General features: G+C 43.1%; 1 protein-coding gene across 1 annotated transcript; it reads right to left on the bottom strand.

Moving 5' to 3' along the window:
• Positions 1-14: 14 nt before the first annotated feature.
• tprn (taperin) lies at positions 15-26,536 on the bottom strand. Its single transcript, XM_051412583.1, has 4 exons — positions 24,101-26,536; positions 5,688-5,889; positions 4,307-4,431; positions 15-3,636 (listed from the first exon to the last, which is right to left on the bottom strand). The coding sequence occupies exons 1-4, from the start codon at positions 26,519-26,521 to the stop codon at positions 3,574-3,576; spliced, it is 2,811 nt and encodes a 936-aa protein (XP_051268543.1). The 5' UTR covers positions 26,522-26,536; the 3' UTR covers positions 15-3,573.
• Positions 26,537-27,711: the final 1,175 nt, after the last annotated feature.

Below are 27,711 nucleotides of genomic sequence, written 5' to 3' on the forward strand. Positions count from 1 at the left end.
ATTCATATACAGTATTTACATTTGTTCAAGTCTTCTATTTATTGAGCTTTCATTTGTACAAGTATGACATCACTTTGTTTTTTTTTGTTTTTTAATCTGCCCAAATCATTGACAATAACTTTACAAGAAGCACATGTGCTGCAATGTAGATTTACAGACGAGGGGGAAAAGTAAAGGGGGAACAAGATGGAGATTCTACCACAGAGCTGCAACAGCGTGACCAACACAAACTGCTCACAGGAGTAAACGGACGGGAAAACACTGCGGTGAGAGGCCGCATGTACACTTCAGAAGTCAAGTCGGGTGTCTCTTATGTCCCAGTAATGGCCGTCAGTAAAGTTCTCGTTGGTGTCATTTAAGACGATCAGTGGAGATTTCCCACAGTTCACTCTGCCTTTTTTTTTTTTTTTTTTTGGTCCTTCAGTTCATAGAAAGACAGAGAGCTAAAGTTTCCCATAAAGAGTAGACAAGTTCCTCTTTGGGGTTTTGGTCGTTGAAGGCAGCAGCTACCACAGATGGATCCACAGGAGTGTCATGTGACCATAAGCTACACAGCAGGTCCAAGTGAGGGTGTGTCTGGGCCAAATTAAACTTAAAAGAACCATGGCAATGTGTTTGGGGAGTTCGAAGTTAATTACAAATCATGTGTACTTCACATTTTTTAATTCATGTCATATAGTTCTGTGTTTTTCACGCAGTCACAGGTTTCCATTCAATTCCTCCTGGTATGAAACTATTAGTACGCTATTGAAACTTGCTTGTGCTGTGTAATCCGTCACAGTGAACATAAAGTCTGCACTCATTTCTGTCAGTTGCATTATTGTCGTTATAATGTGTGATAATGTATCATGTTTTTTTATTTGAGAATTTCTTTAGATCCAGATTTTGCCAGTTTGACACTACAAAGCTCTTTTTTCCTACTTGTGTTTCACATTAAGTTTAGCCTCTTGTGTAGATGTAAACAAAGGTTTCGAGTAAAGTATGATTTTGGTATAGAAACAGTCATTTCAAGTTTCAAGCTGTATGTTAAGAGCCTGCTAGTAGATTTTCATGCCATATGAAATTGAGTGGAAACCGGTGGATGTCTGGACGAAATGCATTCAGTTTACTGAATGGTTAGCAGTAATGCAAAGTATATGTGATTTGTACTAAATGGGCTAAAACTCGCAACATCACTGGTATGGTCCTTTAAAGCTACTGTATGTCGGAGGCTGTTACATCGGGTTAACTGGCCGATAACAACTGGAAAGAAGGATTTGAGGGGTGTTTCTGGGGGTAACTTGAGGTCAAAGATGAAGCCCTGGACCTGTGTGGGGAAACTACACTTGGGCTACGGTTTGTGGTCACAGCATCGAGGCCGACAATCATAAGACTTCTGATGCAAGGCTGTGGCAAACAGTACAAAAAGTGGACATGGCATTCATCAGCAGTGCATTCATCATGTACAATTGAAGAGTTCTATTCCAAAATGCTATTCATTCATTATGATCATTAAAAAAAAAAATCAATACCTGCAGTCTAAAAAATGTTATTCTGCCCACCGAGGGCTCAGAAATCTTACTCATCTACTGTATCAGACAATCAACGGTTGTATAAAAGCAGGTGTCAATAGTGGCTATACTGTTTCGAAACAAAACTCTCCAACTAGACTTCTTGTTCTTTATAAGTGCACATTTCCTCTGTGGCCTACTCCGCTCCTTCTCACGAGGTGCAAAACAAAGCTAAAAGCATGACAGTGCAAACACATTTAACATCCAAGACTGCAGACAAAACAGATAATTCCTAAATTCATTGGACAAAGACAAAACGCCTCATCCCCTAACAGCAAAATCCAACTGAGCAAATTTCATCTGATGGGAGAAATTAGAAAAAAGAATGACAGGAGTAAGAAATACATCTTAGTACTTATGAAAATATGGTGGGAACTGTACAACAATACTGGCCGAGGGGTCGATCCTGCGCGCGTAAAGAATGAATGTGAGGCTGTTACAGCAACACTTTAATCCGTTGGCATTATGCGTTTAAAAAAATCATCTGGAAACTTGGTGCATTCTTGTATATAAAACAATCTTAATTTAAAAAAAACAAAAAAAAACACATTACATATTCTTCCAAACACACACAACCTTGCATTCGCTCTCACAAACATGCCACATTATGAGTGATCATAATCGTTGTCGCCTTCATCACTTCAATGGACCGGCTTCTTCCTCAGTGGAATGTGAAAGTACATGAGGTCCGACTGGAGAAAAAAAAAACACAACAACAAAGAAGAAGAAACGTCCGGTGGGGCTGTTCGCACCAGCCCGGTTCCTTCAGCAACCGGCAAATTTGTCTTTACAAAAACGTCCTTTTGTACATGAGCAGGTCTCAGACATGCAAACTTCAACTATAAGCAGGAATAAATACACGAGAAGCCAGAAAAAAAAAAGGTGTCAGGAGGTCTAACAGCTTTTGATAACACAGATACCTTGATAAGAGGATATACAGAGACATTCTACAGTATGATTTTTGTTTGTCACCAGCAATACGGACATACAGACATTATTGGCCAAGGTCACTTTTTCAAGCGTTCAATCAGAAATCAGAGTTTGCTGCTGCTGATTGACAGAAATCTTCCCTGGGGTGCATATTTCCCCCTCCCTTGTCGCAGAGGAGGGAGTTTGTGTTGAAGTTTGCTTGCCGTTAAGACTCTTCGACCAAAACGTCCAGCAGCTTCAATACAGCATAGTTTGCCAGAAAAGATACAAAAAACTAAAAAGGCATACAGAAGCTTTACAGTCAGAGAACCAACCGACCTGTTGGCCGAAATCAAAACATGCAGGTACAAAAACAAAACAAAAACAAGGACAAAAAAAAAAAACTACAATTGTGGCACCCTTTCACCATTTTGTTTGTTTTTGTGTGTTTGCCAGCGATCTACAGAAGCGGATGCGTCCTCCCATGTCCTACGTGACATGTTTCCACGCCAACACTGAACTCCGTCACCGTGGCGTTACCTACACGTGGGCACTGGCGGCTTCCTGTTCTTTTTAAGAAGTTAGGTCACTCGCTTGTCAACATCCGCCAAAAAACCTGAAGCAAATGTTGAAGCGGAGAATCGCAGGAGGAACGCAGGGGAACTTCTTCCAGAGTGTGGAGAGGAAGACAGACGTCGCAACGGATTTGATTCTGTCAGACATTTGTGTTGGTGAGGAGCGAGGAAGGCGGGGGGGGGTCGGCTGACAGATCAACTGTCCGGGATTGTAGGGGGAAACACAGTCCAGCTGCTTTTGGATTTGTCGCGTCAGGTCAGGAAGAAGGTGGGAATGGATCACTGGCCGCCTGACAAAAAGCTGCTCTGCTCTGATATGCAGTTGATAACTTGGCGTGCAGTGGTACCGTGGCAGGAAATCAGCCCCAAAACAACAAAAGAAAAAACAAAAACATTGCGTTTCCTGTCTGAGCAGGAAGATGTGCTTAGAGACGGCTGGAGTGTTAGAGCTGGAGGCCCGGGTGTGACGGAGCCACGCTCGGGGCTGCAGTCTGGTCCCACAGGTGTGATGCTACTGTACAGCTGACTGGTCCGACTGATCAGAAGTAAAGAGCGGGCTCGCTGCTGTAGTCAGACAGGGAGGAGCTGTCTGCCGGCGTGAGCTGAGGAGAAAACACAAAAGGTTCAGACGTTTAAAACAAATGTTCAACAAGGATTCAAAGCTACGGTCATTATAAAGCAGACACGTTTTCCTCCCATTGTTCAAAGTCCAGTGTTTTTGCCATTATGGGTTGTTTTTTGGCAATATCCCGCTAAACCTGTATACTTGTGATTTAAGTCTTCTACCATCATTTCCACATAAAAGTGCTGACAGGATTCATCAGCTAACATTTAAGATTTAAAAGGGACGAATGATTGCTGTTAAGTTTAAAGTTAAATGTGGTTTTTTGGTGCTTCAAGCACCACCAGCCGAGTGCCATCTGGCTCCATTATATTGGAGAGAAGGCAGACAAACTCAGAAACTCAGTAAATGGACGGATTAGTAGCACTGCAGGTAAGAGGGAAAATATGTATTTGTGATTCTGGGGTGAACTGCCCCTTTAAATATCCCCTTTTCCTGCTAGTTAATTCGTTTAATTTTTCATTATTCCTGACAAACATTAAAGACCTGCATGTCATTAATAAGTGTGAGTAAAATGAAAAAGACAGAGTCAAGAACATCGGTCAATACTAGGAGGTGATCGTGGAGAGGAGACGGCGCATACTGGACTCTACAACAGAAACTGTCTTTAAACAGCTTCAAGGGTGACGAATGGTGGCGTTCTCTCTCACCATTACTTCCTCTGTCGTCTGTGTCTGTTGGGAAGTGGTGTTCTCCTGGTAAACACTGTCCTCATGTTTGTGCTCCTGCCAGGCACTGAAGTCCACCGAGTGCTTGGGGACGTAGCTGGAAAGGTCTGCAGACAATACAAAGACATCATGTGTTATAAATGTTAATACATTTTCTTTCTCTCTGTGTTGTTGCCACTGTTAAAGCTACATTTTTACAGTGACAAGTTGATGAGATCATTTCTCAACTAACTTTTTAGTCCGCCACACATTTTGTTAAATGTAATTCACAATTTGTCCAGTAGGGGTCTCTGTCATCATACTTAATGCTCTCTTCCCCTGTTAGAGTGGCACCATGCACACCAGGGTAGTTATATCAGCCTTAAGAGTGGAAACAGCAGTTTATGTGCATTTTGTATGACTGTCCAACACAAAGTGGGAAAGAAGAACCATGGGTGAACTCTGAGACTCAATGAAAAGGCCAGTGGACACATAAAGACAAAACTAGACTCACACAATCAACTCAAAAGCCTGTGTGACTTCGAAGGTCAGGTGTTAAGGGATGGGCTGTCATATGTAAACTGATTAGAAATAATACAATCAGAGTCATTCTCTCCTCTTCCACTGCCTCGCTAATCTTTTTATTCGGTCGTCAATGGCCCATCATGGGAAGTGCTCAACTGCAGAGTGAAAAGTAGATCTTCCCTTCATCCCTCAGAGCAAGAACTGGAGGATTCCCTTATTAATACCACCGGATACACTCCAATACGTGTTTACTAACATGTCTTGTACACATATATGTCCATTACTTCCTACGTAAGATCTAAGTGTGCTACATGATGCTGTTTAGCTGCAAATTTCTCCATAAAGTGAACTTTATGTGACATTAAGTAGTTTACACTGCTCTCTATTAACATTTTGGTTTTGCATAAAACATTTTCTATTTTGTTCCTCTGGCTCAGGCGTCAGATTTCACTTCATCATTTTGTTTTTCTTCATCTCATGTGTCCCAGAAAAGCCTTCTGCTAGCTCTGCTTTTACATAAGTGCTACATAAATACATTTAGTTGCATGATTTGTATTTATTACCACCTAAAGAGGTAAACTAATGGGAGTTCATCCTCTGAGCAGCATGAATGTCTACAGTGACATTAAAGAGACACTGAGCCATTAAAGGGGCATTCTGAACTACCAAAATCACTGGGGCTCATCGTTTGGGGGCCATGATTACAGCAATGTGGCCAATAGCTCGTCCAAATTGTCAGACAGACATTTTAGTGCTTCTGGGGGGGGGTCAGAGCTTGACATCTAACCTGCGTGTTGCCCACACAAACATAAAATGAACCGTGTTTCTCCCCTCCCTGTCACGTTTCCCTTCGTCTCACCGTTGCTGTTGGTCGTGTGCGTGGGCGAGCCGGTGAAACTGGGTCGGGGGATGTGGATGCGTCCCACCATGCTTGGCTGTTCGTCCGCCACCTTCTCGTCTCGTTTCTCCTCCTCATCCTCCTCCCCACTGTCCCACGCGCTGCTCTCTGACGGATACTCGTACGTGCTCCTGAGGCTCGATTCGTTGAAAGAGATCTTGAGCTGCAGAAGACACGAACACAGAAACATTAGAATATAAAAAAAAAAAAAACATTAGAAAATATTATTTTGGCATGAAACAACAAACAACCTAAATCGTAACAATGGGTAAATGATGATTTCCCCTGCCTCCATATTTTATTTTCTCTTCACTGGCACCATGTAAAAGACAACCTCAGTCTCCAGCCAAAAGCCAGTAAATTGTGGTTCTGGTTGGTAAACTTGGGCAGGTGCCTGTTTATGATCTGGCGCGAGTATTTTATTTAATCTAGCTGACAGGAAAATAAAAAAAGGAGAAGACAATAAGGAATGGTAGCTTCCATATAGGATGTCCTCAAATTCACCTCCAAATTATAGGTTTGACAAAATAATCTTAACTCAAGGTCTATTTACTAGTTGTACATTCAGTATAGAAAATGATGTGCGTGCTGCAATGATGAGTTGATGAATCATTTTGAGTCCCTTTTGAAGAAAGAAAATGTCCAAATTCTCTGATTTCAGCCTCTTTAAAAGTGATCATTTTCTGGTTTCTTTAGTGAATAACTGAATATCTTTGGATTGTGGACAAAACAAGACATTAAGGATGCACCTTGGGCTTTGGGAAACAGTTTTCCACTATTTTCTGACATTCTATAAATTAAAAAAAAAAAAGATTAACCAAGAAAAGGATTGTCAGATTAATCGCTAGCTGCAGCCCTAATACTGTACCAACCATATAGGAGCATTATCAAGCAGGGTGAAGTTCCATAGTAATGACAACTGAGTAATCTCCATGACAACCGAGCAAACATCTGCTGACAAATGACGTTAGATGCAGCTGAAAACTCCAGAAAAAGCTGTCAATAGATAGTACCATAGATTTCACAATGAACCCAAATTAGTTCTTTTATTAAAACCCGAAATGAGTCAATGTGCCCCTACAGTGAATCCTCAAATCCCCCCCTCATCTCTGTTTGGGGGAACTATGATAAAAACAGAGAATCTTTAAATGCTTAAATGATATGCATCATTCTTAATGACGGAAAATGTCATTTTCAATTTGTGTGGGGGGGTCTTGAGTGACTGAGGAGCCCTCAGCAGCCACTTGTATGGCTTCAGCAGCTCTATATTTACAAGCCAGATGTGTTTACAAAGAAAACAAACCACCCGCTGTTGACTGTTTGCTTGCAGAATTGTCTGGCAGGGAAGCCAAACTTTACAGGCGTTAGCCAAGATCAGATAACTTCTCATTTCAAAGCACAAACTTTAACATAATACTGACATCACTCTCCTGCATTTTATGAGCGCAGCAAACATTAACAGGTTATTACTTCCTTACTGCTCCGTAATTAAACCATCTATACTGTACATTTTCACGTGTCTCAGCCCTTTGCTAACTGTGCAGTAATGCCAGTTTAGCTCAACACGGACCAACTACCTCATAACTTATTCAACAGAGCTTCTAATTGGGATTCTGGGAGAGGCAGCTGTAGATTGTTTAGGCCCGTCTGTGGCTTCGTGTACATGTACTTTGCGTGTCCTCTGAGTGGGACAGGTGGCAGCCTTGCAGGAGACTTGGGCCCTGTGATTGATTGTCTCAGAGTGCTCCCTGTAAGACATGTCTGTTTGGCAACGCCTCAGTGGTCTGCAAACATGGATCCGTGGGCTGAGACGGAGCCCTTGCACTTTGCTGCACCATGTAATCCAACATGAATGGCAACTCTGCGCCCAGAGACTCCGGTGGTTTTAGCTGTCAGCGAGCACACTGACTGGCACTTATTCTCAAAGGAGACATCTCATCCCTTTAGAAGAAGAATGTGACAGGTTCTCTGAGAAGTTACTGCTACTATATAGTTTTCAGGATATTATTTACGCTGCTGTTGCAACATCCAAAGGGGATTCAATTCTGTCAGTTTTTACATGAACTGTAGATGGGACTCCTTATTGACACTGTATATTACAGGTGTGTGTCTTCTTTTCTTTACTTTTCTTTTGCTACTTTTCTTTTTTTTTTCCCATGCAGGCACCTTATGAAAGTACGCCATCAGTACGCCTCTTCAATATGTGGTGCAGTCGTGATTTCTCTGTTGGAACTCACAAACCTGACGGACAGGATTAACAGAAAGACTGCAAATGGTTTCTAGTAAGTTACTGTTCATGTATTTTGGCCACACGTTGCATACTCCTGAGTTGCCATAGAGATGGCAGCTGATACACACGCATATAACAGTAGGTTTGTCCGTCAGCTGACTGCTCTTAACATACTGTACCTGGCTCCATCTACTCTGCAGGCCATGATCTAAATCTGCCCTAATCTCCATCACAAGGCCACAAGCCAGCAACGCAACCTCCGACTCAAGAACCGGCCAGGGTTCACACTTAACCTCAAATTCATGTCATGCGTATTCCATATCCTTTATGACCTATTATTTACAGAGCCATAGAGTCCTTCTGAACACATTTTCTGGAATTTAAGGCAAAGTGGATTTAAATGTTTTTAAAGTCTTTAAAAATATTGATTAGCACACTATAATTTTCTTATTCATTATGGATGTTTAAATGCAGGAAATCCATTGAATGTAGTGTGACTCTAGTGTATGTCACACACAACCATTATTATTTTGCCTGATACAATATACTTCCATTTAATCAAAAAAGGAAAAAGGGATAAATTTGCATTTTGGACAAGTTTAACTTTTGAAGCACTGAAACATGTTCCGATATGATGACTGACTGAAGGCTTAGCAGCTCAGGTCAATGTTTTATAGATTTAGGACAAGGGTCTACAGATTTAGGATGAGAGTATATAGTGTCTGGATGAGGGTCTATATATTATAGACTAATGGTGCACACATTCAGCAGACAAAGGTTTATAGATTCAGGTCAGGAGTCAGTTGATCAAAGACAATGGTGGTCTATAGATCACAGACGAGGATCACTAGATTCAGTGTAAGAATTTATAGATTGAAGACGAATGTCTGTAGATTCCCAATCAAGGTCGACATTCGGACGAGGGTCGGCAAATTAAGAACAGAGGTCTATGGATTCAGCATGAGGGTGTAGTTTACAGTTTACAGATCACAAATGAGGGTCTGAAGTTTTCACACTCAAGACTATAGATTGAGAACAATTGACCGTTAAAGACAAAGGTCCATTCAGGACTAGGGTCTTAAAATAAATCTTCAAAATGACCAGACACAAATCCATTTGAGCATCTCCTCCACTTATCTCCACTGGACATTGGTAATTATGTTTTGATGATTTAATAGTTCCTGATATCTGATACAGGGCTAATAAAAAATACATTAATAAATACATGTATTGAGATAGTGCTATCAGTCAGGAGGCTGTATTTATACTTTCACATTGGTATTCCTGTCAGGCGGCAGTGTGGAGAAGGACAAGGGTTTACAGATCAGTCTGTGAACCCTGTGAGAGACAAGGAGCCTTCACAACTCTAACCTTTAAACCAGTTACTCACTTATATCACCTAATAGTAAGTACTTTAGTGTTTAGTCTGTGGTTATTCACAATGGTCAGCTACATAACTGTTCACATTATCTTAAGGCTTCAAGGTAAAGTATTTCAAAAAAGAATCATCATACTATGAACCTCTTCTGCTATTTGGAAAAATGATGGCAGAAATATCTAATGTTCATGGATAAAGGCTTCTTCTTTGGAGGAATGTGATGGTTTGAGACAAGAGGGAAACCGTCAAAGTTCCATCCATTTTTTCCAGAATTGCATCTCTGACTCGCTTTTCAGCTTTTTCAACAAAATCTTTTTCCTTCTTTTTTTCTCCCGACAGCCAGACTAGGTTTCCACATTAGTACTCAGCTGCAGTAACAGTACAATCTACATATCGAATTCTGTGTATATAGCCAGGCTCTGACACACTAAAAAGGCTGTCAGTCCCAGACATCACCTATTTTTAGTCCCAAAACCTCCTGATTTTAGTTCCTGTGTTAAATCTTACACCACAAAAAGCGTTTCCTTGCTAAACTGGCATCCTGTCTTAGAGGAAGTCTCTAGATGCCAAATGCAAGTCTATCAATAAATCAGGCAAGCCGCTGGGCTCGCTTCCTCTTTCACCGTCTTTCACTTTTCTTTTTGTCTGGTCCTCTAGCACTCCTCTCACATGAGACTCCAGTTAGTTGAGACTCCCCTGCAATGTAGTCGATGTCCTCTCTCTGACTTTAGCTGTTTAGCTGCAGCGTTAAACCAACTTGGAGGGAGAGAAAGAGGAGCAGAGCTGTGGTCTTTATATATAAAGAGGACCTCTCCCTGCCTGCTGCTGCTCGCGGTTGAGCTTCAGTTGTGGTTCTTTTTCATCTCGGTGATAAAAGCCTGCATCATGGAGGCAGAAGTGATTCGTCTTCTGTCCTCAGGCATGGGCATGGGCCAACAGGGGCCCCGGACTCAGCCCTGCTCAGTCGCCGCAGGGGGCTCAGACAGAAAGCTGCGGCAATAACAGGCCTCCAACAACTGACTAATTATTCCGGTTTTGTTTTATATTTATCAAAGACTGACTGTGTATTGCAGTATGTGTGTCCATATGTGTGTGTGCGTGCGTGTGTGTGTGTGCGTGTGTGTGTGTGTGTGTGTGTGAGAAGCTGATGCCATTAGACCTTTTTGACAGCAGCCATTTTGACATGAAATAGTCGGGTAAACACAGGTGTTACCAATGATACTAGTTAAGGCTCTGTTCCATTTAGTGTAGCAGAGCCTTTCCAGTGAGCAAACATGCACAATAGAAGCACCCAGACTCTGTTTGACCTCAATGGAACAGAATGAAGATTTGTTTTTTTCTCCACCACGCAACAGCGCTTTGAAATCCTGTTCAGGAAGTGACCTCCAACTCCTTCACCTTTTCGAGAAATCTTACACCCACTCTGAGGGTTTATACAGTTTAGATACGCAGACAACCCCTTCCTTTACATATACACACATATATACATATCTCTCATATAATATCTCATATCTGTATATGATTTATGTGTATTGTCCCCTAAAATTTTGCGTCACAACAAAAATGTTTCAGAGGGAGGTGATTAATAAAATCTAAGAAATCTTGTTAAATATTCTACTTCTCTTTCACTTAAAGCTACCAAAGCAAAAGAATCAAAGTTCATTGACGTGTATATTACAAGCAAAGTTACTTATTGACACTAAAAAAAAATACAGCACGGGTGTCTGGGTTAAACTATAGAATATGCTGCATTGAGTAAAACTGGAAAAATGTTTCTTGGTTTTGGTTCTATGTGTGTCAATGTGGAAACTGTTGCCTTATGTTGTATGTGAAACAGTAGTGAGGAGAGACAGAATTGTGGGGAGTTCTTCAAAAAGAGAAAGAAAAAAATCCTTGCGACACAAATTGTTCAGGAAGCTAGTAGAATCATTTCAGCTCTGTGGTAGATTTTTTTTTTGCTTGCTCTGGAAAAAAGAGGGGTTTTAAAACTGAATACAAAATAAAGATGACTTGTTAGGACTGTGGTTGTCTGCAGAGTCGGGAACTGCTACAGCAGCTTCGACACAACCAGACTCAGACATCAGACACTGAGCTCAGTAAATAATATCTCTGCACAAATGTATTCCACAAGTTCCCTTTTCGCCCAAGTTTCATCAGCTCAGTATTTTGTTGTTCTTATGTTGTGTATGAGCCACAAAGGGACATGGGGAAGACAAAAGGAGAAGCGAGGGAGAGAGGAAGAAGAGAACCGGCAGATGAGATTATGTCTTCATGAATGTGCCTCGGCCAATAGGCGAGATGGGAGCAGTGCCAGGGATTTTTTTCCAGGCCACCCAGCATGGCGTGTCCTCGTTTGGTGAAAAGTGGTTCCTACTGAATGGACACACACACATACTGTACCCACACACATACTGTACACACACACAGAGACACACACACAGAGACACACACACAGAGACACACACACACACACACACACACACACACACACACACACAGAGAGACACACACACACACACACACACACACACACACACACACACACACACACACACACACACACACACACACACACACACACACACACACACACACACACACACACACACACACACACACACAGGGCCATTTCTCTGGCAGTGCTGATCTGGTTGAAAGCTGCTGAGTTACAGTGGGCTGCGACACAATAGCGCAGCTCTTAAGAACTGAGGGTGTAGCAGCATGTGAGCGTTTGTGTCGACATGATGTGCGTCGGACTGGGTGTGCATCTCTTCAAAATGTGTTTCTATATTTAACTCAGCGAGGACAGGTGGCAAAGGGCGTGTTGCGTACTGCCATGTTGACACTGTGTGCACCTGCCTATGTACAGTATGTAGAAAAGCATTGGATGCCTCTGCATTACCTAAATTGTATCAAAATTTCTGCCAAAAGACTGTACCTAATATGGCACGTTAAAGTCCTCTAAAAGGACTAACCTGCCTGGAGGAGACTGACCCGGTGCCTGATTAGAGTTAATCTCCGGCAAGGTTGATAATATTAGAACAGCTCCACCAGCTGCAGCTGCATTAGCTCTTAAAGAGAGGGATAATAAAGCCTACATGTACTCAAACAAAGCATGTGGTGCACCTCTCCACGGTGCTGGTAAATTAGGATAATTAGTGTGAAGTACATGATCTCATTTAGGGAAACAAAGCAGGGGGTGTGTGTCAATAGTGATCAGGTGGAGGAGATATTCACGTCACATTTCAAAAGTCTGCCCTTTCTTTTATCCATTTCTATTGTGTCTTACATTTAAGAGATGAACAGAAGCTTTTCCTCCAAACTAGTAAAATAAGCTGACCATTCTGACATTTTGAGTTATATATATATAACTGTTTGATTTCGTACAGAGAGAAAATGTGGATCAGCCTTATCTCTGTAATATTCAAATAAAATAAAAAAAGATGTTTCTATTCTAGTTTAGCATAAACACGACAAGCAGGGGGAAAGAGATGTTGGAAATACTTTCTGACAGGTATTTCAGGCAAGGAGATATTTAACACTGCTACTCTGCTTAAAGCTGTAATGACAATCACACAGAGCTAACAAAGGATTATTTAATGAAGTCCAAGACTTTTCTAATGTGGTTGTTGATGTAAAGGTAGTAGAGCTGGAGGAGTCCATCTTACTACCAACGAACCAACACAGTATATCGGTATATCAATACATTATATCTACCAGTAGCCGTAACATGTGGCCAGGTACTGACACATTGAGATTTATGTCTTCACCCCAATACAATAAATACAATTTATGTGGTAAAATGATCCCTCATACTTTATTATAGATAATAATGTATTTGCTTTCTGCTTAACTTTTTTTTGACAGATTCTAGCACATTTTAGGACAATATTAACTGTAAATACAAAACACAGATTAACTTATTTCATAACATAGTGGGCAGCCCAGAGTAATGTCTGCAGGCATTCTGTGCAGGCTGCACACAGCCCCAACAACCATGATCTGGCTCCTCCATAAGAGGGTTCATATCACCGCGCTCAGATAAAGGTAGGACAACTAATAAGATGACCAATAGAGGTAAACTGTCTGAGAGTGCTGGAGATTTATTTAAAATTTTATAATCATGATGAAATCAAAATTAAATCATAGCTAAAGACAACCCAATCATGTACGCATCACACAACTGATGTTATTCTCTGACTCCTGCCCAGCAACTACAAATTACAATTACAAGTAAATAAATTGGGAATAGCTAACTCTTATACAGCTAAGAAGCTGTGCACGGGCCCTAAATAAATACAATGAAATAAATAAATATAATAATAAAAAAACAACAACATTCAAGCAATGATTGAATGGCCAAGAAAAATAGGACTGTAATTTCCATCCCCAGTGGAAATTAGGCCCTTGATTGTGAGCACCACAAACTTTTCCAATTCCACTGTATTGGGGTGGAGGCTTGGAAACAAAAACCTAAAAATCTGATCAAATAAAACTGAAACTATCTGCATGGATATCTGCATTTTCTCTGCCTCTTTTTGACCCTTTAACTATGGACCAGGAGGAGAGAGGCCGCAGTGTGTATGAGGAAAAAACAGGTTCACCTCAGTGAAGTCCCCAAACACAATAACACATCACCCCAAATATGCCTCAGTGATAGATGATGATATTTCTGAGCTGAATTTATGCTCCAGGAAACTCTGAAGATGCTTGTACAACAGCAACAATAACGTATAGCACCATTAAATGTGCTTTCTGTTACTTACTGTAATGATTTATTTCAGTACTACAAGCACACATCACTAAACAATTCAGAAGACTGTTGTTTTTAATCATTAGCTCGCAGTATGTTGGTGCAGCATTGTGATCATACCTGTAAGCACATTCTTTACAGTAATTATGAGTAAACTGCTGCATGACAAACTCACCCAGCTGCCAATAACACACACCTTAGCAGCAAATTGCCTTTGATAAGTTTTCAACAGAGATGGCAAACTAAATAACTTGTTGGATAAAGAATCTTTTAGTCGAGCTCCAACCAAAATATCAGACCTTCAGGCTATCAGTGACCCAAAATATTTCAGTAAAAGGTCAGTGCACGCCGGAGCCAACACCACAGCACACCTACTGAAAAGCCCAATGGCTGTAATCCATGCAGTAGATGGAGTAGAAATGTACACGCTCTCTCGTGTAGGTGTTGCCAGATTTCCCATCACACGTGACGTTCAATCAGTTCAGAGTTTGTGTGGAAATGCTTCAAGTGCTACAACCATCCGTGGTCAAGTGTCACTACACTGATATAACTGTGGAAACTCGTTCACACGTGTAGGTGGTTGCTGCTCACAGCTCGGGCTGGTGGCGTGGGCAGCAAGCAGTGCAAGATGTGAATATCTGTGTTTACACTACCAAGTCTCAAGACTGTGTGAGTCACTGCTGCAATAGTATGCCCTTTGTAGCCGCGTGTAAGCATGAGTGTGTGTTTGTTTAAGTCTCCCTGTGCTATCACGATGAGATTATCTGACTGATAAGAAATGGATGGGAGAACAGACATTTTTCCCCAAACTTGTTTGTATCAATGAGCCCACAGATAGATCTGCCTCAGACCAGCAGAGCCATTTTAACAATATTTGTCCGATCCAAGAACATTTTTGCTGATAAGAATGAGTTGATACAGTGTAATATGACTGCACACACTGTGTACGTAAGGTGATACCAGCAGGGTGGAGATCGAAACCTCACTGTGGGAGTGTTTAGGGCATTTAATACATAAAAGCTCAGTGCTGGACTGTCGGCTGAGAGTGTAGATGGTCGGGCGTGCCTGGAAAGCCACAATTAGGACAAAGGACAGGACAGGATACTGCACAGTGGATCAGGATTGAGGGTATTCTCTGAGGAACATGTATGTTGGAGGCTTTTGTTTGAGTGATCTTTAGGACACAGATGAGTCAGTGATTGACACAGTTTCAAGGCGGCAACGTGATAAAGATGTCACATAGTAAATAAGGAGGATAGCGTGCACTTCCAGGACAAAAGCAGCATGATGAAGAACAATAAAGATCTTTTTTGTAATATTCAATGTGCGGACTACTACTCTTTTCACTTTGAACGATGTCACATAAACAACATATTTTGTAGGAGTTCAGTATAAATTGTGTAAACAGTGATAAGTAAGGAATAAACTGTACAACCTGATCAGTCATTGACCGGTAGTTGGAGTTGCGATACTTGCATTCTGCTTAACATAGCTGCAGCTAACGAAATTAAAGCTAAAGATAGCATTCTTGTTAACAATTGTTAAATGACAAACCTAAATCAAAGTTTTCTAAATCAAAGTTATGCTCTGAAATTTGGGGAAATACATGTTTGCGGTTATAAGAACAATGTAAGCTTTATTTCTGTGCATTTCTGAGTCCCTGGGTGTCTTTAGCCTAGCTTAGCACACAGACAGGTAGCAGAGGGAAACCTAGCTAGGTTCTGAAAGATATGTCTGATGTTAGCATGCTAGCATGCTAAACTAAGATTGTGAACATGGTAAACATATCAGCATGTTGGCATTGTGAGTATGCTGCCATGCTAGTGTTAGCATTTAGCTTAGGCACCACTGTCTGTGCCAAAGTATAGTCCCATAGAACCACAGGCAAGGCTGTAGACTCTTAGCTTTATGATGTGTTTATACAAAACAAAGTTGAGATACACCGGAAAACTATAATTAGCCCAGGCTTCTATCTGCTTCAATTACTGAACTCAACCTGCCTTTATTTGGAACAGGCCACTATATGGGACAGGCCTTTAATTCCTTTTTCACAAAACTCTTGCTCAGCAAAGATGTGACATACTATCAAACTGTTTATTTATATCAGTATGAATATTGCTTCAATCGAATGCCTGCCTGTATTTGTCAAAACACAAAGCCACACCAGGCTAGTAAAGGAGACCTGCCTCTAATTGGGACCCAGTTAGTCTCAAATATTGATATCAATCTTAAACATCTAGTATCCATCAGGTTATATCAAAGACGGGTCATATATTGCACAATAGTACAGTAAAAGAGATGATCCCTGACAAGGTAAAATATGAATAAATAAAACATGTTTGGAGACTTTTTCAACCCTGTACTGAAATAACCGACCTTGGCTTCACACTGGGCCTTATGAAAACACACCAGCCCTCTCTTAAACATCAGAGAGCTGAGCTGCTTCGGTCTCCACCCACAGAAACACTGATTTTAGGTTTGCTGATTACAGAACATGCTCCCTAGGAAACCCATTTAAACATCTTTATTAGACCATGTTTACATTTTACATGGGTCAAAACGCTCCTCTTAACAATCCGCCAACTTCATCATCCACACTGATGTAACAACGTGTGTGTGTGTGTGTGTGAGTGAGAGACAGAGAGAGTGGGTGTCCTTATCCTGGAATCCTAATGACAGGATAGAATGGCCGTAGCCCGTGTTGCCCCGGCGACAGGCGCCATGGATATGTGACAGAGGGAAACGGGAGAGCGGAGGTGGAGACGGGCAGTCAGAGAGAGAAAGAAACATGGCAGGAAGACGGACAGCTTTAGATCATGTGAAAGGGAAAAACAAATTATTAAAAGGAGTCAATGATTCACATAATGACAACAGTAAGGTTACTGTTGTCATTATGTGTTCCCATGAGGAGAGCATTTGAATAAAATTTACATTACACACAAATAGCACCATATACTGTACAGACCCAGATTCCCACCAGCTTTTTGCTTTTGTAATCAAGGATAGGGAACTGGAAGCATTCTTCAGACACCAAGGCAGCTGGCTGGGTTTTATAAAGATTTGAACTTCCAATTACCAACACAACCAAACAAATTGAAAGATGCACGTCATAGCAGATGGTGGAAATAACCACTACAGGTATTAGTAGTCAGTGGCTTCAACCTGCCTCTTTCCATCACCCACTCTGTTTCCTTTTATAAACTTTCAAAAAGCCCCGGCTGTTAACGTCCTCTGCTTTTAGTCTCTTCATCTTCTTACTCATGCACTCTAAAGACACACACACACAAACACACACACACACACACACACACACACTGAATTAAACATGACTATGATAGTGGGGCTTTGCTGGCTGAATTCTAATTACACTGACTTTGTAGGGTTGCACATGTGCCTGAGGGCCGTGTGTGAAACCTGACAGTGTGTATGTGGGTTTTATGCAGAAATTAGGCATGGTTGTGCTTCTGCGTGTGTGAGACAGTGTGTGTGTGTGTCCACATCCTGCAGCCACAGAGGCCTCGGGAGAAATGACACGCTTGTGAAGAGGAAACCCTATTTGCACCACCTGTGATATCGGTAATAAAAAGAGAACTAGCACCTCTCTCATGTGACAGTCAGCGAGAGACAAAGTCATTTTGATTATTTTTGTAAGTTGCTGTCAAGGACACCTTCATCTAAACGCCAAATCTAGTGAAGACTCCTGCTCATCTCTGGGAAGTTTCTCTTTCTCACCAGACAACAGTTATATACCTGACTGATGGTCTGACCTGACAACAAAAAGCTTTTATGCAGCAATTAGATAGTTCATAGGCAAGAACAGAGCACTGAGTGATGCACAGGAAGAGAGATAAGAGAAACAGAAAGTTAGATCCAGGCCTCTAAAGCCAACGCTTAGCTGGTGGATCGCTGAACGCAGAGCAAACGGCCCTCCAGCGTTTAGAAAACCTTTTATAATCTAAAATCCCCAAAATCTGGGCAAATAAAACAGAAAGAAGAAGCTCCATAACCTGTATTAATAGTGTAATGGTGTGTGTAGAAATTGCAACATTTTAAGACTACAAAAACTGAATTTAAAGCTGCATTAATTGTTATTTTTCCTATACTAGGATGTACTGACTATGTGTAATGTAAGAGGTTACTTACGGCCACAACTTTACTGTTTTGGTTGAATCAGCTTTGGTTTTTTTTAAAGGCTCTGATAAACTCACTGTAAACATGCGCAGCACCAAATGTCCAACAGACAAAGTTAGTGAATAGCTGGTGATAATAGTTAGGCTTTTAGCAGCTTAAAGGAAGTAATATGTCCAATTAAAGATATCATAAAACTCTTCCAGGTATAGTAATAATGATAAAGAGCAATTTAGTGCCTTATTTTTAGCTTGAACACATCCTCCTCAGTTATCATCAGAATCCTGAGCTCTCCACATCATCAGGAGAGCTGGTTTCTGTGTTTTATGTCTTGATTGGAGGGTGTTGCCCAGATCAAAGTTAACATGACACTGCCATGAACTTTGGGGATGTGAAGTAGAAGGCACCACAGATCTTAAAAACAGATTTTGTTTTGGTCTGCAGGGGAGCAATACTCTATTTTCTTTGGGAAAAGAACCATTATTGCAATAAACATTATAGACTGGGAGCAGAATCAAAACGTTACTGACACAGGCTATTCCTCTTGGTTTCTAAAGAGAGAGCATTTGGTAGATACAACTCAACTTTAACACACTCCTAATCTCCAGCCTTTCTCCTGTCGCCTCACCTCAGACTCAATAAAGAAAAAAAAAAGCACTCAGGATAGCGGGTGGCCAGCCAAAGAAAAACAAAACAAAACTCTTTTTTTTAAGCAAGGGGGTGGGATGGTAGGAAGTGTAAGGGAGGCGAGATGGGGAATGTCTGCTGGGTGGTAAATAATTAAACACAATGGACTTTCACACCTGTAGCCCAGGCGCACAATGTAAATGTAGGAGTGTGCCCTTTCGTTGGCCTTCCTGTGTTACTGAGAGCTTTTAACCATTTAGTTTTGGGGTATTTTTAACCTGCCGTATGCATGACATTTAACCACAAGAAAAGAAACTGTGTTCTCTAAGCGCAGATGCAGATAATGCACAGTGCTGGCGGAAGGTACTCAACGCTGCAACAACATGACTTTGATATGACTTGTGGTGTACACCGCAGGTTTTATTCATGGCGGAGCAGCTAGCTCGCAACTTTCTTGTTGACTTGCACATCAGCATATTCTAAATTTAGGTTGCTTTAACACCCGTTGTTCTGTTCATTTAGTCCACAAGGAAGGAACAAAAATGTCAATACACCTTAATTAGTATCACTGAGAACACCTGTGTTTACCCTATTTCAAACCAAAATGGCTGCTGTGAAAAAGTTCTATTGTTGCTCGTTGGTCCTGGTTTGTTTCTTGTTCACACTGACTTATTACAAACAAACTGCAAGCAGTAAACATGATTACACCTTTTTCACAGCAGCCTTTTGGACATGAAATAGTAGGGTAAACACAGGCGTTACCAATGATACTAATTAAGGTTCCATTCAGATCAAACAGAGTCTGGGTGCTGCTTTGTGCATGTTGGCTCACTGGAAAGGCCCTGCTACACTAAATGGAACAGAGCCTTAACTAGTATTACCCTACCATTTCATGTCAAAAAGGCTGCTGTAAAAAAGGTCTGTTGTCAGGTAACTAAATCATGTAAGTTATTATGAGCATTATTAGTCACCTAGACTAGTCACTCTCTGATGTAACAGGAAAAAAGCTGCACCCACGTGCTGATGCGTTACCATGGTTGCCAAATGGTCTGTGCAACAATGTGTATACAGACCGCGCTCACTCAGGACAGTGGTTGCCAACTATTTGTCTCCTCACAGCCCTATCAGATAGGTTCAAGTACCCATTCATAGACGTAATGGCCTTCATGGAATAGGATTTCACAGTGAGAAAACAGTGGCTGTGGTAGATCTGTAGCTGCACATGTGAATCCATACGATAGTTACCCAATAGTTGTGGGTCTCACAAGTTTGAATTTGCATAACAACCACTTGAGAATTGCGGAAGCTGGTCGTGTCAACCATTGATCTGTTACTTTTAGTTATGCATTTTGATTTTTGCTGCTAACTAATTTTCCAGCACTATCAGTTTCAACATTGGTGTTAAAATGTGTCAGTGGGAAACCCTGAAGCAGGAACGTTAGGGGTTCTGGGGGCAATAAATACTAAAGATCAGGATCACACTAATGAATAATCCTACATGTGTGTTGAAATCACAAAACATCCTTGTCAGTTCTCACAATCAGCAGATGGATTGCATAGTGGTCTAGCTTTTGAACTGATGCAGTGACTGATTTATGAGCACAGGAGACCCCCTTTTTCAGGTTGGTTCAGCTCTGTGCCAGAGTTTGATTGACAGCTTTCACAGCAGCCTAAATGAACAGAACCAGCTCATTTGGTCAGTGGTTAGGGTGTGAAAGCACCATTAGTTCACTTATGCTGATTTAAGGTTAATATGAACTCAACAGATTGAATCCCCAGTCCCATGAAACTAACAGTCACACATCTGAATAATTAACACTTTTAGTAACAAACACATGATCCTCTTCACCAAACCTAATCATAGTTGCACATAAATACGCTGCAGCAGTTTAAAAATTAGCCATCCGAGCGGTTCCACTGTGCAAATACACAAACACTGGAAAAAAGCGGGTAAGCGCATAAAATCTCTTCCTCTCTCTCTCTCTCTGGATGTTGTGTTGACAAACACATGGGTCCGTATCCCTTTTTCCATAATAACTGGTCATAGGGAGCAGAGACTTCAAAAACAAACCACTCCACCCCCTCCAGTGTCTTGCTGCCAGCTGTATCTCCTCGACAAAGAGCGGCGGCGTCTACCACGAGGAAATAAAACAATCTGTCAATTCTGCATGGGTTAAGTCAAGAGAGCCCAGTCCAATCACACTACAGATGAAAACTGAGTCGATCCTGGCGTGTGTATTTCACTAGAAAGCCCAAGTCGATTTTATGCAAATGAAGGAGTGATGCGGTACAAGAAGCTGCACTTGACCTACATAGCTCTTCCACAATTCCTTCCCCAATAGAGAGGAGGAGATCACAGGAAGCTGGGAGCTAGAGGACAGGCCTTATTAACTACCACCGCACAGGAATAAAGCAGTGCACTGTGGGTAGAGGGGGGAGAAGCTTGTGGAGCGATAAAGACGAGAGTATAGGAGAGATTGTGCTGGATGTGGTCCAACATTCAGCACTCATGCGAGTCTTGAGAGAGTTCAAAAATCAGAACATGCAGCAAGAGAGTGCGGATACAGTGATGTATTTTTGGAAAATCTAGAGGAAGAGTTGAGGATCTGCTTTGGTCAAGTTCTCAAGTCCTGACGTGCATTTGGAACAATCTTTTTCAGCCAAGTTCCTCGTAAAAAAAAAACCAAAAAAAAAAAAAAAAAAAACGCTTTGGGTTTGTTGGAAAAAAGAAACCCCATCCAAGACCAGAGCGCTGAGGCCATTCTCGGAGGCTGCTCTCACACAGAAGCGGCACTGAACAAAAATTCCACACAAATTATACAGGCCAGGCCGAGCCTCGATGCTTTTGTAATTGCTTGCGCAGCCCTGCCCAGAAAAGAAAAGAAAAAGAAAAAAGAAAAATCTGGGCCTTGATGATGACGAAGAAGAGCAGACAGACAACAAAAGGAGAAAGTGTTTGGTTTGTGAGCGACAAAGACAAAAGAACAGGATGTGTTCATGTCTCATGGTCACGGTCACTGATAGTCCACATGCATATGTGCACGCAATAAAAACACATTTACCACAACCAGGCTGCATGGGTTACACATACGCACACAAGTCAGCGGCCTAAATATCCGTCATTATAAAGTCATGATCTGAAAGCTAGCATCACTCAAAACCACAAAACTTTATTTTAAATTCTAAAGTCAAGATCCCAGAGTTACCGTCGATACCAAAAATACGACGCTGAATTACAAGGAAATGTGGAGAAAACGCTGCACAACAAATCCCCATTTATTTTAAAGTAATAGTGCAGCAATAAAATGACATCGGATTTGTTTGACATGTTTTGATACTGATGATGATTCATTCGTTTTACAAGAGAAGCCAAAGTCAAATGTAGTCTAAATATGAAACTTTTGCCTAAACAAAGCAGTCTAAAACTGGCTGACCAATCCACTGAGAAATATTACATTGAATACCCAGCCCTGCACACTACAGATGTGATATAGTTCCAATAAAGTGACTGCAGAATCTGTGCGTTCGCTGCTGTTTCCACTTGATAAAATCATGAGTAGCCTGAGCTTCTTGCCCTGATTGTAGGAGGTAGTTGGATTTACTTAGAGAGCAGAGGATTACAGCAGACCGGGTCAAGGAAACAGGACTGCAGGCCAGCGTCTGAGAGGCTGAGACACCGGCCTAGATTGAAAAGCTGCCAAAAGGCTCAAAATATTCAGCATTAGGGGCGATGTGTGGCTTCGTAGATCACAAAGGGTAGCGCTGTGATGCAACTGAATGAATCCTGAAACTGTGTGCAAAAGCTTTTTCTGCTTTGGCAGACAGAGTACAGCAGACTGAGAGGAAGGGTGAGGGGTGGCAAACCCAGGATGCTGTGCTCACACACACCCTGAGCATCTGAACCACCGCCACGCTCCTAATAATGTGTTGTGTTAGGTAAGGATTCAAGAAAAAAAAAGATCTTTAGCTGCTGAGAGCAACATACTGGTAAACATGCTGAACATTATGCTCGGCGCTTGGGCTGATCCAGAGCAGAATCTGAAAGCAGCCTGCAGCAACTTGTAGAATTAATTAGAGGCATTCTCTGATATTTAATTAATCCCTAATACAGATGAAACAGGAGCAATTTGCAGCAAGACCTTGGCCAAGCATGCACCAGATATCTGATTAAGATTGGAAGATAACTGTGATGGCCAAAACACAAACTTTGCTATCATTTAATTAGGATTCAGGACCAGGCCTGGGGATATGCAGATTGGAACTGCATCAACTGTAAAATAACCAATACATTTGTGACAGGACAGAGCCGGCCCGAATCCCTGAGCCCAATCCTGAAAACTGAATACAGCCTTGATGAGATTGCTCAGTCAATAGGCTTGGAGGGCCACCTAACCCAATAATGCGCTCTGCGACAAATAACATGCCTTTGTGGAACAGCAATCCACAGGAAAAAGCCCTGCGTGTTGTTCCAAGTGGCTGTGTGAACACACGCTTTTAATCCATCAGGCCTGAGAGCGGGTCAAGTGATGGGATGTGGAGATTTAGAGGAGCTCCCTCGCACCACAACACATGAGAATAACTGTGAGGATTAATCATGAGATGGAAAAATGCTGCTCGGATGCGTGTAAAGCACAGGTGACCGGAGTGCGGTGGCTCAGTCAAAGAAGTGACAGATGCACAGAGATGAAAAGGAAACAAAAACAGAGCCTTTCCTGTGTGACGCGTGACTACTAAATTTAGATCAGAGGAAACTTTAATGATCCCTCTGGGAAGATTTGGCACATTATGCATACGATTGGAAGCACACAGTAATATTCCTATTTACTGTGTGCTGCAGTGTTGAAGTGTTTATTTTGCTTTTAAGCAATATAATCTAGCAATTAGCGCTACAAATAATGATTATTTTCATTTTAAATCTGTCTTGTGTGTGTTGGATTTATTGGTCAGCCTTACAAATGTCAGAAAGTATTAAAAACACCCATCACAACGTAACTGAGGTGGTGTCTTCACATGGCTTGTTTTGTGTCTAAAACCTAAAGATATTCAGTTAAAAGTGATATAAAAGCAGCAATCCTCACACTTTATCGACATTATTACTTGTTAAATGACTTAAATTATTAGCTGATAATCAAAATTGTTTGACTAATCAATTGATCAACTAATCTTTCAGCACTGCTCTGTGTGTCTCCCCTACATGCTCACAGTACAAATGTAAAACCTGTCAACAAAGCCACAAAAGTTTCAGACTGTGCTCTCACCTTCTTGCCCGTGGAGCCCGTCTTGGAGAGGCAGGACTTGGCGAGGGAAAGGTACCCACCGATGACCTCGATCTCCTCCACAGCGGGGTAGCGTTTCTTCAGCAGGGAGCCCAGCTGAGCGTACGGGGCCTGTGGGGGAGTGGACCCCGGTGGAGCCTCACTTGAGGCTTCCTGCTGGGGCTCAGGTGAGCTCGGCTGGGCCTCGGGCTTACGCTTAGGCACCACAGTGAAGGTGTTCCCCTTTCTCCTCTGCACCATGGGGCTGGGAGCAGGGACACGCTGCGGGGGTTCCACTTCAATGTCGTCTATGTTTGTTACTGGGAGGTGCTCCACGGGAGGTTGTTGAGGAGCCGGGGAAGGGGTGGAAGGGACAGGAGAGTCTGAGGGAACCGGAGAGAAGGAAGGAGAAGATGGGACAGCCGGAGAAGAGGGGGGTGAAGACAGGGCAGGTGGAGAGGAGGGAGCTCGGGATGGAGAAGGAGGTTCTGAGGGCGGAGGAGGTGTTGGACTTGTGGCAACAGGAGGAGATGGTTCAGGCTTGGATGGCCTCGCCTGCCTCTCGACTTCCTTCTCCTCCTGCACTGTCTCCTTACTCCTCTTTGAGGGTGTCACAGTGGGCACAGGGGTGTGGGAGGTTGGCACTCCTTGCGTGGGCACCTCTGCCACTCTGTGGGAGGGGGAAGACCTGACAGGGCTGGAGGGTGTCGGGCTGCCTGTTGCAGATGAGGCAGGAGGACGGCGCTTGGGGATCACTGTGAAGGAGTTTCGGGACTGCAGGCGCAGGTTTGCGAGGGCCCGTGCCTGGGTGTCCTCATCAGGAATTCGGGTGAGGTCTGGCTTTGGGGAGGGACGGATCTCGAAGTCAGGCGAGGAGCGTGACACCTTGGATGAGATGGGGCTTGAGGGGGACTCGGCACGGGCACGAAGGGTCTCCGGAGAGCATGGCACCTTGGATTTGGGTGGCACCTCTGCACCCTCCCAGTCTTTCTCTCTGGTGGGCTTGGTTTGCCCCTTCTCTGGCTCATCTCTGGGGGAGCCACGGCCTCCGCTGTCCTCAAACCGCTGACGGAAGGAAGACACAGATTGAGGGGGCTCTGCGGAGCGTTGGGGGCTGCCCAGCTCAGAGACAGCGGGCTGTGGCTTTGGTTTGGAAGACCAGGGGCCCTGGAAGACAGGCGAGGATGGCTGGCTGCTGCCTGGGCTGCTGACCGACAGGCCTGGCCTGGGTTTTGGCACCAGATCTGGCTGTGGCTTGGGCCAGAGTCTTGGCCTGCTGCTGGCACTACAGTCCAGGTCCAGCAGGTTCTCTGTGCTGTGGGACTTCTTCTGCAGCTTCCCGTAATTGCTGTCAAACTTCTGCAGCATCCGGCTAACCCTGCCCTGACCCTCACCTGTCTCATATGAGACCTCATGATCAGGGCGGCCCAGGGTGCTCAAGTTCTCCTCACTCTTGCTTAACGTTGTGTCATAAATCACCACTTCCTTGGCTCTTATCTCGGTAACAGCACTCCCTCTCCGGTCCAGGAGGTCGTTCAGAGAGCTATAACTATTGACACCGTTTTGCTGCCATTTGGACCCGGGTTTTAGCCCTCCAGCTTCCGGAAAGTAATCCGGATCGGACTCAATGATGATAATGTTATCTGCGCGGATAGTCCGAATACCGGGTACGCTGCCGTACAGCTCCAGGATGTGCTGCACCGGACGAGCGGTGTTTTCTCGGTCCTGTCGCCTCCTCCGCTCCTTCTCCAGCTTGATGAATGGGTTCTCCTCCAGCGGGCCCAGGCTTTCCTGTAGCACCAGGCTCTCTTGTCTGTCGTCCTCCCTCGACACCGTCCTCTCCGCGGCCGTCGGCCGTGGCTCTTTGTTGTTCCCGAAGTGTTGGCTGGCTGGGGTGATGGTGTAGTTCCGCCCGGACCCGCCGCTCGGTCCGCTGTCAGTCTTGGGTCCGCTGCTGCTGCCGTTCACATTTCCCGGCAGCTCGCCGTTAACCCGCTGCGGGCCCGCACCGCCGGGGCTTGTCTCCGCGGCACCGGCTCCTCCAGACCCGCCGCCCTTCGCTTTCCTCCTCTCCAGTATCTCTCGCTTCCAGGCCGGCATCCTCGGGCTCTCTTGTCCGGCCTCTTGGCGGAGGACGTGCACCTCTCCTCCGCCAGACATTAGGGACGGTTGTTCGGAGGGGATGAAGAGGGGAGAGAGGCAGGCTCCGAGGCGGTTCTGCCGCGGTCCGGTGCGGCTATAAAACCTGTATCCGGCTCCGACTGTACCTGCAGCACCGATCACCGCACACTCACACACATCCCCACCGTCTCTTTTTTCTCTCTCCTCTCCCTCTGCTTTCTCTCTCTGGCTCTGTCTCTCCACACAGCCCGTGAACGCGACCCCGCCCCTCCGCAGCACCACGAGCGGCTTCGGCAGTCCCATCCGCCTCTTGATTGGTTGTTGAGGCGTTCGGACACGCCCCCAGCCCTTCTGTAGAACGCCGCACGTTGACGCAAACCCTCCCGTTTCTATTGTTGACTGGGCAAGGAAGGCCTGTCAGTCAAAAGTGTTGCGTTCAGGTTCCACCCGCCCCTCCCTCTTTTGTATTTACTATATTTAACGCTATCAATGAATGATTTATAAATATAGAATGGTTGTACTCATAATGCTTCATGTAATGTTTATAAGAGGTGTTCATTTATTTAACTACAACCATAAGCATACCGTGAGACTTGGAACAAACACATCTATCACATTATACATATTAAATATTATCACTAAAACCCAGTAAAACTTAATTTATCTCTGTTGAATCAATGTAACCTACTGAATAGTGACTTCTTTTTTATTTCTTTACTTTACGACCTATGGATTCCCAATAATGTCCCAAATTCATCGCTTTTGTGACATTTCAGCAGGCTATAGTTTTCCTTTCCAAACCTGTATCCCAGTAAATGTAACCAGTGTTACAGTGCAGGGATCCTGTAGCCTTGGGGTGTTGTTGTTCGGGTGTGATAAGTAGGTAACATCCAGGGGCGGGTGGAGGCTGTTCATTCAGCATTTGCCGGTGATGCCACCTGTCGATAATCCGCCTGCAGTAAACACATGGGCTGAGAAGTAACCCGCTGAACATGAATCAGCACTAAGAGGGCTATTCTTGGGTACTACAACAGATTACTGTAGCTCATTAAACATTTATCACCGAACCACAATTAAGAACCGCGAGGCTAAAGAGCAGAAAGGAGGAAAATGATCAAATGCATTAAAGAAATGGTAGAAAAATATTCCTTGTTGGCCTGAGAGAAATTAAACTGGTGTAGCTGCTATTCCTGGGAATTTGAGCGGTGACATGATGAAAATTAGGTTTCATTCATCACTCACATGCACTACTTTTTATTTGGCAGATTCGGATTTTTCGTTGGGGCTAATACTTTAAAATATGACTGATTTAATTCATAACATTGCGTGGACAAAACCTTTAAAAACACTGACTTCATCCTGTCTACATGCTGGCTGTCTGACAGAAGCCAAACAAAAGTATAGGATATACAGTGCTGCATTTACTGTAGAACAGGAGCAGAAAATAGAATTAATTAATTAATAAAAAATGTATTATTTGGAAATGATGTAGG

The sequence above is a fragment of the Dicentrarchus labrax genome, unplaced genomic scaffold, assembly GCF_905237075.1.
Source record: "Dicentrarchus labrax unplaced genomic scaffold, dlabrax2021, whole genome shotgun sequence".
Classification (NCBI taxonomy): Eukaryota; Metazoa; Chordata; class Actinopteri; family Moronidae; genus Dicentrarchus; species Dicentrarchus labrax.

Bases quoted from the DNA above. Each gene is read 5' to 3' on its own strand.
- tprn (XM_051412583.1), bottom strand. From the start codon at position 26,521: ATGGGACTGCCGAAGCCGCTCGTGGTGCTGCGGAGGGGCGGGGTCGCG. The intron at 4,432-5,687 runs GTGAGACGAAGG...TATTGTCTGCAG, and splicing joins GCACACGACCAACAGCAACG to ACCTTTCCAGCTACGTCCCC. The intron at 3,637-4,306 runs GTGAGAGAGAAC...TTTTCTCCTCAG, and splicing joins AGACGACAGAGGAAGTAATG to CTCACGCCGGCAGACAGCTC.